This window comes from Hyla sarda, chromosome 5 (genome assembly GCF_029499605.1).
Source record: "Hyla sarda isolate aHylSar1 chromosome 5, aHylSar1.hap1, whole genome shotgun sequence".
Taxonomy (NCBI): domain Eukaryota; kingdom Metazoa; phylum Chordata; class Amphibia; order Anura; family Hylidae; genus Hyla; species Hyla sarda.
Window position 1 is genome coordinate 123,698,998 of NC_079193.1, and position 14,692 is coordinate 123,713,689.

Below are 14,692 nucleotides of genomic sequence, written 5' to 3' on the forward strand. Positions count from 1 at the left end.
CAGTGGGGTCCCAGAAGTCAGACCTTTATCTATCAAAGTGATGGCATATCGTAGCCTAACCCTAAGGGGTTAATTCAATAAACTGTGCAATTGCACTGTGATGTATGTGAAAACCATTACTCAGCTGTTGTGGAACTCACCAAATATGCATCCATCTCTTTTTCAAGGTGAACTTGCTCCAACAAAGTGAACTCTGTCTCCACCTTCAATGCTTTTACTTTATTTTTTATTTGTTTATTTTGCCTTTTCTGCATCCAATAAGGAAGTAGAGCCTCCACAAACTGGTTAAGGATCTGAGAGGTGATAAGTAATGTGGCCAAGCTCTGTAAAATTAAAAAGAGAAAAAAAAATGACAAAATGTATATAAAAAGTAAGAATTACATCTTCACTGTTCTTTTCCTTAGATTTCATACAGCTCAAACAAAGCTTATACAGTGAACATGTTTCGAAACTATCCCATAGGACTAAAAGGGTAGTACAGAGCTTGAAAAAAAGCATTATAGCATATATTCTGTTACAATTTGGAACTCAAGACCAGACTTTAGGGACTACTCTAAATAGAAACTTGTGTGTTTTGTGTTTCTGTTTACATCATGTTTAGTGTGCTAGAAGGTCATTATTTCCAGCTTCAGTAACTTGCATTCTGTCTTCTTTTGATGTGTTTATACCTTTTGATACTTAGTGACAGATGTGCTAGGTTTTGAAACTGTGAATATTTTTGAAACTGTGAATATTATAAATAAAAATAATGGCATAGCAAGCCTTCAGAAAAGCAAGACATAGGCAATATGAAACAACTTCCATGAAAAAAGGGAGCTATAAAAGCCTTGACACAGATGTCAGCATTATAGACAAGAACATAAGAGGGAGAATGATAGAAGAAATAAGTAGTAGAAATGGAAAAAGAAAGCAAGAGAGAAAGAGCAGAAGAAAAAAGGGGGCGGCATTTTTCCCCTCCTCAAACAGTAGAGATTAAAATTTGACATGCTGAACATTTGTGTATTAAGAGATCAGGAGAGATAACTGTTGACCAAACAGTTATTTAAAAAGAGTACCTGTCATCAAAACATATTTTCTAAACTAACAGATTATATTCCCTAACTACTCCCTCCTGCCCTTTAAAAAAAAATTCTGAGCCTTAAAAAGCTCTGTATCATACCTTTCCCTTTGATCACATTGTGCAAGCTTCCGACAGGAGAAAGTAGGCGTTCCTCAGCAGGCGCAACGTCACTGAAGCCTGCGAGAGCTCTACCTCGCCATGCCCCGCACGCACTTCCTGAGTTTGGTCTCCTGCCAGGCTGGGAGGAGACCTAACTGTTTGGCTTGCGGCAGGGAACAGAACAGAGCCACCTAGTCGTTGTTTTTCCAATCACATTAAAAACATATAAAAGGCTGAGAATTTTAACAGCAAGTAAATAGCAAAGTGTCTTATAATTACATAAGGAATAATATATTAAAAGTTTAGTTTGGTGACAGGTACTATGGCCAAGGGGCATGGCTTGCTGCTTACCAGAAGTGGCCGCTTTATCAGAGAGCTCCGTGCTCACGCAGCAACTACAGTGACTAACTGGCTTGTCTGCATATCTTCTGACTCACCACCTGACCCTGAAGATACCCAAGACCCACAGACATAAAAAGAGGAGGAAATCCAGAGTTAAACTCCAGTTCTTCTATACTTCTATAAGTCATCTGCCTCTCCGGACCTCCAAGATGGCGCCAGGTTGTCTTCTCCTGTTCGCTCAGAGTCTTCAGACTCCTGCTCAAGCACAGCACTGCCTCAGCACTCTCCCCGACACACGCTTCCCATCAGAGAACTATGTGCCTTCTGAGGACACCTTGCCGGGTGACCCGGACCACATTTATGGCCAGTCCTCGGCCTCAGCTACGGCTTCCCCCATCTCTGGGAGCTAGACCAAGCAAAGGCAGCACTTACATGAAGATGTAACAGGAGAAGGCACCAACAGAGGGGTGAGCCATGACGCCAACTTCACAGTAGCAGAATGTTTAGCTAGCCACTCTAATTATGATGCACCTGTAACATAACTGACTTTGAAAACTATGCTGATATTTCTCCACAAATCTATTCATATGGACGTGGAACAGAATCATAGATCGCTCGGGATTCCCTCTACAATACAATATAATATGTATTTCCCATCTAATGGAGATCCATGCCATGTATTGTAAGTCTTTACAACATTTTCTATTGCCAACATGGTATTGAAATTTGTGTCTGTTCATGTCAACAGGCTTAATAGCCCTCACAAAAGGGCCATATTGTGGTCGGAAGCTAAAACAATGTCTGGAGATGTCCTTTTTGCCCAAGAAAGACATCTGGAAATTGATGATTGTAGAATACAAAAATATCCACATATTTTTAAATCACGTACTCCTGTTAAAAAGAAAGGGGGTTTGGTAGCTATTAAAGGAGTTATCCACCATAAGGTGATTTTAGTACGTACCTGCCAGACAGTAATGAACATGCTTAGGAAGGATCTGCGCTTGTCTTGGAGCCAAATGGCTATGTTGTGAGATTACCATAATACTGTGGCCACAGTATTATGGTAATCTCACAACATAGCCATTTGGCTCCAAGACAAGCGCAGATCCTTCCTAAGCATGTTCATTACTGTCTGGCAGGTACGTACTAAAATCACCTTATGGTGGATAACTCCTTTAATAGCTACCAAACCCCCTTTCTTTTTAACAGGAGTACGTGATTTAAAAATATGTGGATATTTTTGTATTCTACAATCATCAATTTCCAGATGATTGTACTGGCATTTCCTTTTTGAGTTTTCTTCTTTGCCTACAAATCCCATAATTCAATTTCCCTCCCTCCAACACATCAGCCAACCCACCCATTGAAACATAAATGAGCTGCATCCATTCAAAAGACCTGCGGTTTTCAATCAGAGTGCCTACAGCTGTTGCATTACTTGCAGATTGATCTCTCTCCCACCAAGCGATCCCTCCACCCATTGAAGCAAACAGGCTCCCTGTCATCAGCTGACTAGTGAGTCAGGTCTCGGCCAGATTGCAACCTGGGAAAAATCTGAGACAACAGTCATTTTGTATGCTGTTAAAAATAAATATTGGGGTGAAAATCACATAAGAATTGTGAGAAAACCAGCACACACAGGTACAGACACTATATGATGAACTACACTAACTTTACAGACCCTGTAGCATAGTCACATTAAAAAAAATTCCTGGAATACCCCTTTAACCCCTTTAGGACCGGGGGTTTTCCGTTTTTGCATTTTCGTTTTTTGCTCCTTGCCTTTAAAAAACCATAACTCTTTCAATTTTGCACCTAAAAATCCATATGAATGCTTATTTTTTGCGCCACCAATTCTACTTTGTAAAGACGTCAGTCATTTTGGCCAAAAACGGAAACGGAAAAAAAAATCATTGTGCGACAAAATTGAAAAAAAAAACGCAGTTTTGTAACTTTTGGGGGCTTCCGTTTCTACGTAGTACATTTTTCGGTAAAAATGACACCTTATCTTTATTCTGTAGGTCCATACAATTAAAATGATCCACTACTTATATAGGTTTGATTTTGTCATACTTCTGGAAAAAATCATAACTACATGCAGGAAAATTAATACGTTTAAAATTGTCATCTTCTGACCCCTATAACTTTTTTATTTTTCCGCATATGGGGCGGTATGAGGGCTCACTTTTTACGCCGTGATCTGAAGTTTTTAACGGTACCATTTTTGCATTGATAGGACTTATTGCACTATGCACTATTTCGGACTTTGGAATTTCTTTGCGCGTACGCCATTGACCGAGCGGTTTAATTAACAATATATGTTTATTTTTATTTACACTGTGTTTTTTTTTTTTATGGGAAAAGGGGGGTGATTCAAACTTTTAATAGGGGAGGGGTTAAATGATCTTTATTCACTTTTATTTCCCACTTTTTATTTGCAGTGTTATAGCTCCCATAGGGACCTATAACACTGCACACACTGATCTTTTACATTGATCACTAGTTTCTCATAGGAAACCAGTGATCGATGATTCTGCCGCTTGACTGCTCATGCCTGGATCTCAGGCACTGAGCAGTCATTCGGCGATCGGACAGCGAGGAGGCAGGTAGGGACCCTCCTGCTGTCCTGTAAGCTGTTCTGGATGCCGCGATTTCACCACGGCTATCCCGAACAGCCCACTGACCTGACCGGCAGTTTTTACTTTCACTTTTAGCCGCGTGGCTCAGCTTTGAGCGCGCGGCAAAAGCGCGCGGCTAAAGGGTGCGCTATTAGCGGCGGGTCCCGGCTTCACTATGACGCCTGGCCCGCCGTGATATGATGCGGGGTTACCGTGTAACCCTGCGTTATATAACGGGAGCAGGACCAAGGACGTACCGGTACGTCCTTGGTCCTTAAGGGGTTAAGCATACTATTACGTTTCAGCATCTTTATTCTATTGCGGACACACAAGGTCGCTACTTAAAGCGTATCTGTCAAAAAAAACTGTTCTAAGTTGCTCAGTATCTCATCCTGATCATGTACATAACATTTTTATGTGTCTATGACCTATATTTCTCTCAGAATTTGCTTTATGTATGAATTACCTCAATGTTGTTGACCAGAAGCAGGAGGGCGGTTACCTTTCTTCTCCTCGGGTGATAACCACTCCCCTTCTGCCCCCTCCCTCACTCTCCTCAGTCACTGGTCTCAGGAGTGAGCATCTGTAACCCTTTCCTTTCTGGTTTTATGCTATACACACACTGTGTGCTGACAGCTTTTGAAAAACTACAGCTCCCAGCATGCCCACACATCCTTTGAGTTGTAGTTTTGCAACAGCTGGAAGCATATGATTGGTAAAACTCAGACTTACAGCAGTGTTGCTGTAGGCTGTGTTCCTCCTACTGTTGCAAAACTACAACTCCCAACATGCCCACACATCATTTGGCTGTGCAGGCATGTTGAAAGTTGTAGTCCCCCTGTATTAGATAAACACACACATTGACTTCATTTATTCATGCACATGCACATTACATAGACAACACAGATTTACACACATACATTAATATCCACACACATATATATATATATATATATATATATATATATATGCAGGGACACTTACTTTTTAAACAAAAAATCCTCCATTCAGTCCCCATCTTCAGTCACAAGCTTCTTTCATCATCTGCTCACAGGCAGCAGTGTACTCCCGCCCCTCCCCCCCCCCCCCCATCTCCTCACACGAGGAGACTCAAGTAAACACAGACAGTGAGGGGGCTGATCACAGCAGCTTTAGATCTGCAGACATGTCAATCATGAAGTGAGTCCATGACGTAGTTGATGACTAGTGGACACAGCCAAGCTGGTATGTATCCCAGGAGGCAGTTTTTTTACTGGCTTTTTCAGTATGAAATACTGAATTTTTTTTTATGAAAGCATGTCAAAACATATTGGTTTTGCATGCTTTACAACATATCAAAAGTTTTTATATCTGACAGTGCCCTTTTAATAGAAGTAGGTCTTCTTAATAATGTTCTGTATACCATTGTCTCAATGTTTGCACCTAATCGTGGCCAAACTAGGTTCTTACGCAAATTACTTAAGCTGGTGTCTACTGGTGTCGACTGGTGTCGACTGGTGATGTGTGGTGCTTTTAACACGGTAGTTGACCAGGACTGGGACTGCACTTCTGGACATCATTCTGACTGTTGTGACCTCAAGAATATTTTGCGGGATGAGGACCTCCATGATGTGTGGAGAGTGCAACACAGCACCGAAAAGACTTTACGTTTTACTCCTCAGCTCACATTAGCTACTCATGGATTGATCTTTTTCTTAATGATAGGGAATTATTGTTCCACGCCACATCATCATCCATCAAGCAAATACAAGGGGTACTTCTGTGGAAAAAAAATAATTTTTTTTAAATCAACTGGTGCAAGAAAGTTAAACAGATTTGTAAATAATTTTTATTTAAAATTCTTAATCCTTCCAGTACTTATCATCAGCTGCTGTATACTACAGAGGAATTTCTTTTCTTTTTGAATTTCATTCTGTATGACCACAGTGCTCTCTGCTGACACCTCTGTCTATGTCAGGAACTGTCCAGAGCAGGATTGGTTTGCTATGGGGATTGCTCCTGCTCTGGACAGTTCCTGACATGGACAGAGGTATCAGAAGAGAGCACTGTGTTCAGACAGAAAAGAAATTAAAAAGGAAAATAACTTCCTCTGGAGCATACAGCAGCTGATAAGTACTGGATGGGTTAAGATTTTTAAATAAGTAAGTAATTTACAAATCTGTTTAACTTTCTGGCACCAGTTTATTAAAAAAAAAAATACAAAGAACGATTTCCACCGGCGTATCCCTTTAAATGGTCGGATCAGGTCTCCATTACTTTCTCTGTTATGGATAAGGATAATGGTTCCTAAACATATCGGCTGTGAACTAATCAATTCCTGCTACACCACCCAACCCCCTCTACGACATTGAAGGCTAATTTGCATGAATATTTTAATGTCCATGCTAACTTTACCTCTAGCGACTCCACGGTATGGAATGCTTATAAAATCTTTACAAAAGGGAACCTTTATAAAGCTTGTGTCCAGGGTTAAAAAGGCTAGATTAGCTGACATCTCCAAACTACTAAGTGAGATTAGTCACACTGAATCACTAAATAAGGCCCACCAAAGCGAGTCCCATAGGGACCAATTGAGACCTTTAAGTAATTCCTTATAGGAGTACTCTGGTGCTTATAGGAGTACTCCTGCTCTGTCCTGCCCGGGCTGCAAAAAAAAAAAAAAAAGAAAAAGAAAATAAACAATCCCTCACCTTCCTGGGTTCCCGCGGAGTGCCACTACAACTGATCGGTCCTCCGGTCCATCTTCTTCATACTTCTGTGTGTAACGAAGCATCACATGGCACTCAGCCTATCGCCGCGATGTTCTGCCTCGGCCCATAATAGGCTGAGCGCCATGTGGTATGAAGTATGAAGAAGATAGACCGGAGAACCGATCAGCTGTAGTGACGTTCCACGGGAACCCAGGAAGGTGAGGGATGGTTTATTTTCTCTCTTTTTTTTTTTTGCAGCCCGGGCAGGACGAAGCAGGAGTACTCAGCACCAGAGTACTCCTTTAAGAGAGAAACTGTTTATGGATCAGGAACGGCAGCTGCAGAGATATAAAGCATCTTACTATGCTTGCTCAGGCAGAGCTGGAAAACTATTGGCTTCCAGGCTTAAATGCCGTCAAGCCAAGACAAAAAAATCCTTTTCTGTGGAAAGCAACTAAAACTGGTAACCTTAGTGACCCAAGACATATTGCAAATATATTTAAGGATTATTATGAGTCGTTGTATAATAAAGGATGATCTTGACTCTGTGCAGCCTACTTCTGAGTCTATCAATAGTTTTTTCTCTTCTATATGCCTACCAACTTCATCTGACTTTCAACTCTCTTCTCTAAACTCTCCACTGACCATTTTTGAAATGGATAAGATATTAAAAGCCCTGTTCCCTGGACCCGACGGCCTCACTAACGAATACTATAAAAAGTTTACCCATGTCTTACAGTCCCCAATGCACCACTTTTTTCAAGTCCCCATGATCTCTGGCATGATCTCTGGCATCTCTCCATTAGCCATGTTATGGGACAGTAAGCCATGAGCTGGAGGTGTGTGTCAAGCTTAACATGGAGTTTATACTGGGCAGAGACTTCCCGTGTTTTTGGCAGTTGCGGGAGGGGGAGAGTGTGCCAGAGAAATCACATACAAATGTCCCTGAGATAATGGTGAGCGGTGTCTCGCTACTTGACTGTGTGAAATCTGTCCAAAGTGGCTCCAACCTATGTCCTGTTGTGAAATGACTGATGGGACTGTTCACACTGTACAAGCTGGACTAAAAAAAATGTCTAGTGAACAGAAAATGTTGCATGCAGGACTGGGAGAAAATTTTATAAAACAATGTTTGCATGAGTTAGGTCATATTTCTTATAAACTGTCCTGTAAGTTTTGAACCTATACAATGTGATACTGTTTTTTGTGAAAAACCCATGCCTATGTTTTCTGAAGTAATGTGTACTGCTACCAACTCTGACAGGACAGCAGTCACTAGATATATGTCATATAGGGGTCTGCCAGACTGCTGGGACAGATGAAGAACAGACCGAGAGTCAAATCCAAGACGATCTAGAATATAGGTAAAGAGATCCCAACACACAAAATTCTGCTGCAATGTGTTTCTTTATTCAAGCAAAGCAATGCATATACATAAACGCAGCACGCGTAAGAGGATCTAGAGACTTAAGTGAAAAGTGTGCCTGCCTTTGACTGAAACAGAGTCTTCAGTAAAACCAGAAACAGAGCAGGTACCGGAACATGAGTTCCTTCTGCCAGTTAATGATGAGCCCAAGGGGGGGGGGGGGCTGAAATTGCGCAGTCATCTGGAAGAGGTGACCGAAAGAGAGGTTACAGTGATGTCTGTGCACAGTGCATTAGTACTGAAAAAGAGTACATGTGGAGCTGGGTGCTGCATTTACTGTCACAGACAGAGTCCTGAGTGAAGGAGATGTGGCGTCTGGACCAAAGATGGATGGTGACTAAGAAGGTTGTACTACTAAACAGATGTTGTTGCAGACCCTGGAGCCCTAGACGTCTCTGCTGGGCAGCAGTGGTGAAGTGAAAGGAGAAGTCTGCGAGTGAGCAGAGAGACAGCAAGAAACTGTCCGGGAACTAACCTGAGGCCCAAGGGGCCAAGACCCTTGTAAAGGGGAAGATAACTCCTAAGCAGGAGAAGAGGCCTATCGAATCGGCTAGAAGGAAGAGACAGGTAAAGGACAGGTGACTGTCAGAAGACAAGAGAATGTCTCAAGGTCCAGCAGCGAGAGTGAGGAGACCGCTGTAAGTAAGAGATCTTGGAAAAAAAACAACCTGTTATTGGTAAGAAAAGGGGGCAGATCTAGAATCTTGAAGAAACCTTACAGGTGGTTTCTGCAAAATTGCAAAAATAAGTGGAGGCTTATCACTTGACGGAGGAGAAAGAAAAAAAATACTTGCAGACTTGAAAAAAGAGCAAGAAGTGGAGCTTCAGTTGCAGAAATATATGGAATTCCACAAAATTTAGTTTGTGGTTCTGCAGGATGAACTGTCCCACTCCCAGGATCTTGTGACAGCAAGGAGGGCGAATCAGGGCCAAGCAGATCTCATTCAGGGAGAAAGAAGTGAATGTTCTGTGTGAGGCATATCAGGCTCTACAAAGTGATCACCAGGCTAGGTTGGTAGCCATATACAAGAGCTCGAGAAGGAAAAAGTGGAAATGGGCTCATAAAAGGTGCAGAGGCTGGAGGCGCAGAACGATACACACAATAAGTCTCACGCAGCTACCTTGGATTTGCTGGGAACAGATGTCTCCGAGAGGCTCAGCTTAAACTCTATGAGCAGAAAGTGTCCAAGATGGAGCAGCTGACTAAAAACCATGAGCAGATGAGAGAACAACTGCTGTGCCTGAGGGATACTGTCAAAAACTTGACAGAATTGCTGGAAAGAGAAAAGGTGCACTCTACTAAGCTCAAGATTGAGCAGCAGAAACATTTTAAGGGGTTATCCACCATAAGGTGATTTTAGTACATACCTGGCAGACAGTAATGGACATGCTTAGGAAGGATCTGCGCTAGTCTTGGAGCTAAATGGCTATGTTGTGAGATTACCATAATACTGTGGCTAGCTTTTTGTGAACTTGTATTTCCTGTTTGATTTTTCTTTTTTTTTTTTTTACTACAAATCCCACAATTCTATTTTCCTCCTTCTCACACATCAGCCACCCCACCCATTGAAACATAAATGAGCTGCAGACCTGTGGTTTTCAATCAGGGTGCCTACAGCTGTTGCATTAGTTGCAGATTGATCGCTCCACCCATTGAAGCAGACAGGCTCCTGTCATCAGCTGACTAGTGAGTCCGGTCTCAGCCGCATTGCAAGCTGGGAAAAATCCGAGACAACAGTCATTTTATATGCTGGTAAAAATAAATAGTGGGGTGAAAATCACAGAAGAATTGTGAGAAAACCGTCACACACAGGTACAGACACTACATTATGAACTACACTAACTTTACAGCCCCAGTAGCATAGTCAAATAAAAAAATTCCAGGAATACCCCTTTAAAGCTGGAAGGGGACATGAAGTTCCTAAAAGAAAACTGTCTAAAGAGAGGTTAAAAGGGTCTCAGATGGAAACTGAGGCCAAAGCCACAGCCATCCATGTTGAAGAAGAAAAACTGCTTGTGGTGCAAAATCTGCTGGAGACGGAGATGCTTACTCTAAAAGTGGCGGAATCTGAGCAATGGACTAAAGAAACAGAAGAGTCTAAAGACAATGAGAAGAAGCGATATAAGAATTCCATTGAAGCTGAGATTGAGGTAAAACCATATGAGAAGTTATCTGATGCTGCAGAGATAGACATTTGATGGTAAAAATGCTGAGGAAGAGAAGTTCTCTGAGGCAGAAACTAAATCAGAGATAACTGATAAGCTGAAAGTAAGAACAGTGACACAACTGGAGGTGTGGGTGAAGAGAGGCCTGAAGAAGTCTCAGCCTGCAGATGAGCCTGTTAAGGTTGGTGTCCCTAAAGAAAAGACTAATGAGAAAGCAGAATCATTAAAAAGAGGTCACTATGATGGACGATATGGTAGATACCCTGAGAGTCGCTGGATTCGTTCCAGAAAAAAAAAGAAGAAAGTCTGCAGAAGTAGAATTTGGAGTAGAGTTCGTCTCAAGGAGAAGACAGACAGGTGTGTTAAAGGGAAGCTTCCTTAAATTGTGGAGAATGTCTTAGAAGTCCTCAAATGGGTGATACAGGCTTGGTTGGCCATCAGCAAAGTTTGGGCAGTGGTCATACCGTTGACAGAAGAAGAAAAATGTCTGTAGAATCTGCCTTATCTGCATCAAGTGTCCAGAGCACTGCGCAGACCAAGATGAAGAACCCTGCGTTGGAGAGGAATGACATGAATGGAGCCTTCTACAAGGGATTTGCCAAAGGCAACAAAAAGTCTCGTGCTTGGTGGCTGGTGAAAGTGCGAATGAAAGAAGGGTGCGCTACTGAAGTGGTGCATATAGATTTGGCTGAAGTAAGCAAAGTGCCTCAAAACCTGTTGGACGAAGTTGGTCAAGTAAAAGGAAAGGCAGTTGTATACTGTCTTTTGAAGGCAGTGCTCATTCCCAGTGGTCTGAGCGGGTGGGGGGTTTGGGGGGGGGGGGGAGATATGTGACATTGAGACAGGTTTGAGGGCAATGAAAGGGTGTTTTTCCCACTCCTTTATCCTAGGTGAGCTAGTGTAAAATAATATTTTTTAATATACATTGTAATCTGTGGATCAAAGTATTGAGCTAGGTTATACAATCCAAGATGGCGTGACATTTAGGAGAGGCAAACCTAAGACAGCTGAAATCCTATAGATAGAAAGCCAGAGGTATTTCAGTATATACTAATTTTAGAATAGTCACGTAGTCAAGGTTGAGACTAGAAGTACCATATAGGTTAGGGTAGCGGTATCCAATCAGATAACGAGTTAAACATTACATAAGGTATACACCCATAAGGTAAAGATATATTCAAGCCAACCCACTAGGAGGAGATATATACTCTATAGGTATATTTATGGATAGAAGACACAGGTTTACTTAGGATAAACACACCCACATATGTAAAGGACACACTTCAATCATAGTAAACCCACCCATAGTTATGGTATATAAGAGTCTGCAACACATGGGGGCACCATCATTGCTATCGTCATCATTACTACCACTACAAGCGCCGCAAGACTAATGAAGAAAGCCAAGCTAACCAAGGAGGAAGGAAGGCGGGGACAAGCCTGACCAGGCCAGACCAGACCAAGCCAGCCTGATGAAAGAGGAAGGCATCTTAGAAGGACTCCAAGATGGATCCAGCTCACACAAACCTCAGTTGTTGCTCACTTATTCCTCCAATGGTGACCGTGTCATACACTATGACTGGCATAAATATTTAAAGGCTAGTAGAGACACTCATCAGCTGCCTAATCAACACAGAACAGCAGGAAGGGCAGAAATTTAAGAGTCCAGGAAGTGTAGTCTCGACTCTCCCCAGAAGACAGCAAGGTGGCTGCGTGGGAGAGGCAGGGGTCCTTGCAAGGAGCACACAGCCAGGCGCTGTGAGTGACCCACAACAGTGAAGTGGTATAAAAGAACAGAGGAGCGCGATCCTAGTGCATTACCATAAACATTATAGGCAGAGTTTTCAACACATATGTGCTCACCAGAGTTGGTTATGCTCAGAGCATAACATCTACAGCAGCGCATCAGTAGTGGGTCAGTAGCCCAGGAGCACCCGAACATCCAAGGAGGTCGGCAGGCAGTAGTGAAATCAACGATTAAAGAAGCAATATCTCCAAAGACAGGCACTTCTCCCAATAAAAGGTTATCTTTACTCCATCTGGAAAGACATAAAAAATTGGCGTAAAAAAAAAGCACTTTCAACGCGTTTCTAGCTCGGACTGAGCTCTTTATCAAGACATGCATGTCTTGATAAAGAGCTCAGTCCGAGCTAGAAACGCATTGAAAGTGCTTTTTTACACCAAATTTTTATGTCTATCCTGATGGAATAAAGATAACCTTTTATTGGGAGAAGCGCCTGTCTTTGGAGATATTTCTTTTTTAATCGTTGATTTCACAACAATGAAGTGGACTGTGACAACTTGTTATAACACAACGCATGTTTTCACTGGTAGAGAAACGCATGTTTTAACTGGCAGAGAAAAGCCCTCCAGTTGATGGTCAGGGCATGCTGTATTGTATAGTCCATGGCTAGACGGCCTAGGATTTTGTTTGTTCCTGTGTTATGGTTTTGTTTATCCTGCAACCTATCTAATAAAGCTGTCGAGGAGCCAGACTTGCATAAAGAGTTGTTGTTTGCCTGCTGAATGAAGTAGATATGTGTCCTGTGGCTGTGTCAAGGGCAATCCCCGAGCTAACGCCAGAGTGAAATCCCTACAATAAATTATACATATATTTATATTTCTTTTTCATGCATTACTGTTAATAGAAATTTGTTTAGTCTCCGACATCAATTTATTTAAATGCACAGTTTATTTGCACACAATCAGGGTTTTGTTCACACCACTCTTCCCTCTAATGAAAAGCTGTTTATGTTATGTTATATATACATCATCTGGAGATCAGTCAGTGATGTACACATCTCAGATATTTCATGTGTTTTCTACCATCCAGCAAAATGACATACTTTAGTGTGCATCCTTTACCACGCAAGTTAACATCAATAGTGGTTTACAAGCAGGTATGTATGTGTGTATATATATATATATATATATATATATATATATATAGTACAGACCAAAAGTTTGGACACACCTTCTCATTCAGAGTTTTCTTTATTTTCATGACTATGAAAATTGTAGTCACACTGAAGGCATCAAGACTATGAATTAACACATGTGGAATTATAGAAAATATAACACATGTGAAACAACTGAAAATATGTCATATTCTAGGTTCTTCAAAGTAGCCACCTTTTGCTTTGATTACTGCTTTGCACACTCTTGGCATTCTCTTGTTGAGCTTCAAGAGGTAGTCACCTGAAATGGTTTTCCCTTCAGGGGTGCTGGTGTGGAGGAGGATGTGTGATGATGTGGGGGTGCTTTGCTGGTGACACTGTTGGGGATTTATTCAAAATTTAAGGCATACTGAACCAACATGTCTACAACAGCATCTTGCAGTGGCATGCCATTCCATCCGGTTTGCTTTTAGTTGGACCATCATTTATTTTTCAACAGGACAATGACCCCAAACACACCTCCAGGCTGTGTAAGGGCTATTTGACCAAGAAGGAGAGTGATGGGGTGCTGTGCCAGATGACCTGGCCTCCACAGTCACCGGACCTGAACCCAATTGAGATGGTTTGGGGTGAGCTGGACCGCAGAGTGAAGGCAAAAGGGCCAACAAGTGCTAAGCATCTCTGGGAACTCCTTCAAGACTGTTGGAAGACCATTTCATGTGACTACCTCTTGAAAATCATCAAGAGAATGAGTGTGCAAAGCAGTAATCAAAGCAAAAGGTGGCTACTTTGAAGAACCTAGAATATGACATATTTTCATGTGTTAATTCATAGTTTTGATGCCTTCAGTGTCATGAAAATAAAGAAAACTCTGAATGAGAAGGCGTTTCCAAACTTTTGGTCTGTACTGTATATATATAGTGGGGATCAAAAGTTTGGGCACCCCAGGTAAACATTTGTATTAATGTGCATAAAGAAGCCAAGGAAAGATGGAAAAATCTCCAAAAGGCATCAAATTACAGATTAGACATTCTTATAATATGTCAACAAAAGTTAGATTTTATTTCCATCATTTACACTTTCAAAATAACAGAAAACAAAAAAAATGGTGTGTGCAAAAGTTTGGGTACCCTGCAGAGTATCTTTTACTGTTCCCTTTGGCAAGTATTACAGCTTGTAAACGCTTTTTGTAGCCAGCCAAGAGTCTTTCAGTTCTTGTTTTAGGTATCCTTGCCCATTCTTCCTTACAAAAGTCTTCCAGTTCCTTGAGATTTCTGGACTGTCTGTCACGCACTGCTCTTTTAAGGTCTATTCATAGATTTTCAATTATGTTGAGGTCAGGAGATTGTGAAGGCCATGGCAAAACCTTCAGTATAAGCCTCTTGATGTAATCC

The 14,692-nt window shown here is 41.7% G+C and overlaps 1 protein-coding gene across 5 annotated transcripts in view; it reads right to left on the reverse strand.

Annotated features, from left to right (window-relative positions):
• ANO10 (anoctamin 10) overlaps positions 1–14,692 on the reverse strand; it is a 687,222-nt gene that overhangs the window by 343,921 nt on the left and 328,609 nt on the right. For all 5 annotated transcript variants that reach the window (XM_056520224.1, XM_056520226.1, XM_056520225.1 and 2 more), the window contains one exon: positions 141–323. In XM_056520224.1, coding sequence (XP_056376199.1) covers positions 141–323 — 183 coding nt within the window. The remainder of the gene's footprint in view (positions 1–140; positions 324–14,692) is intronic.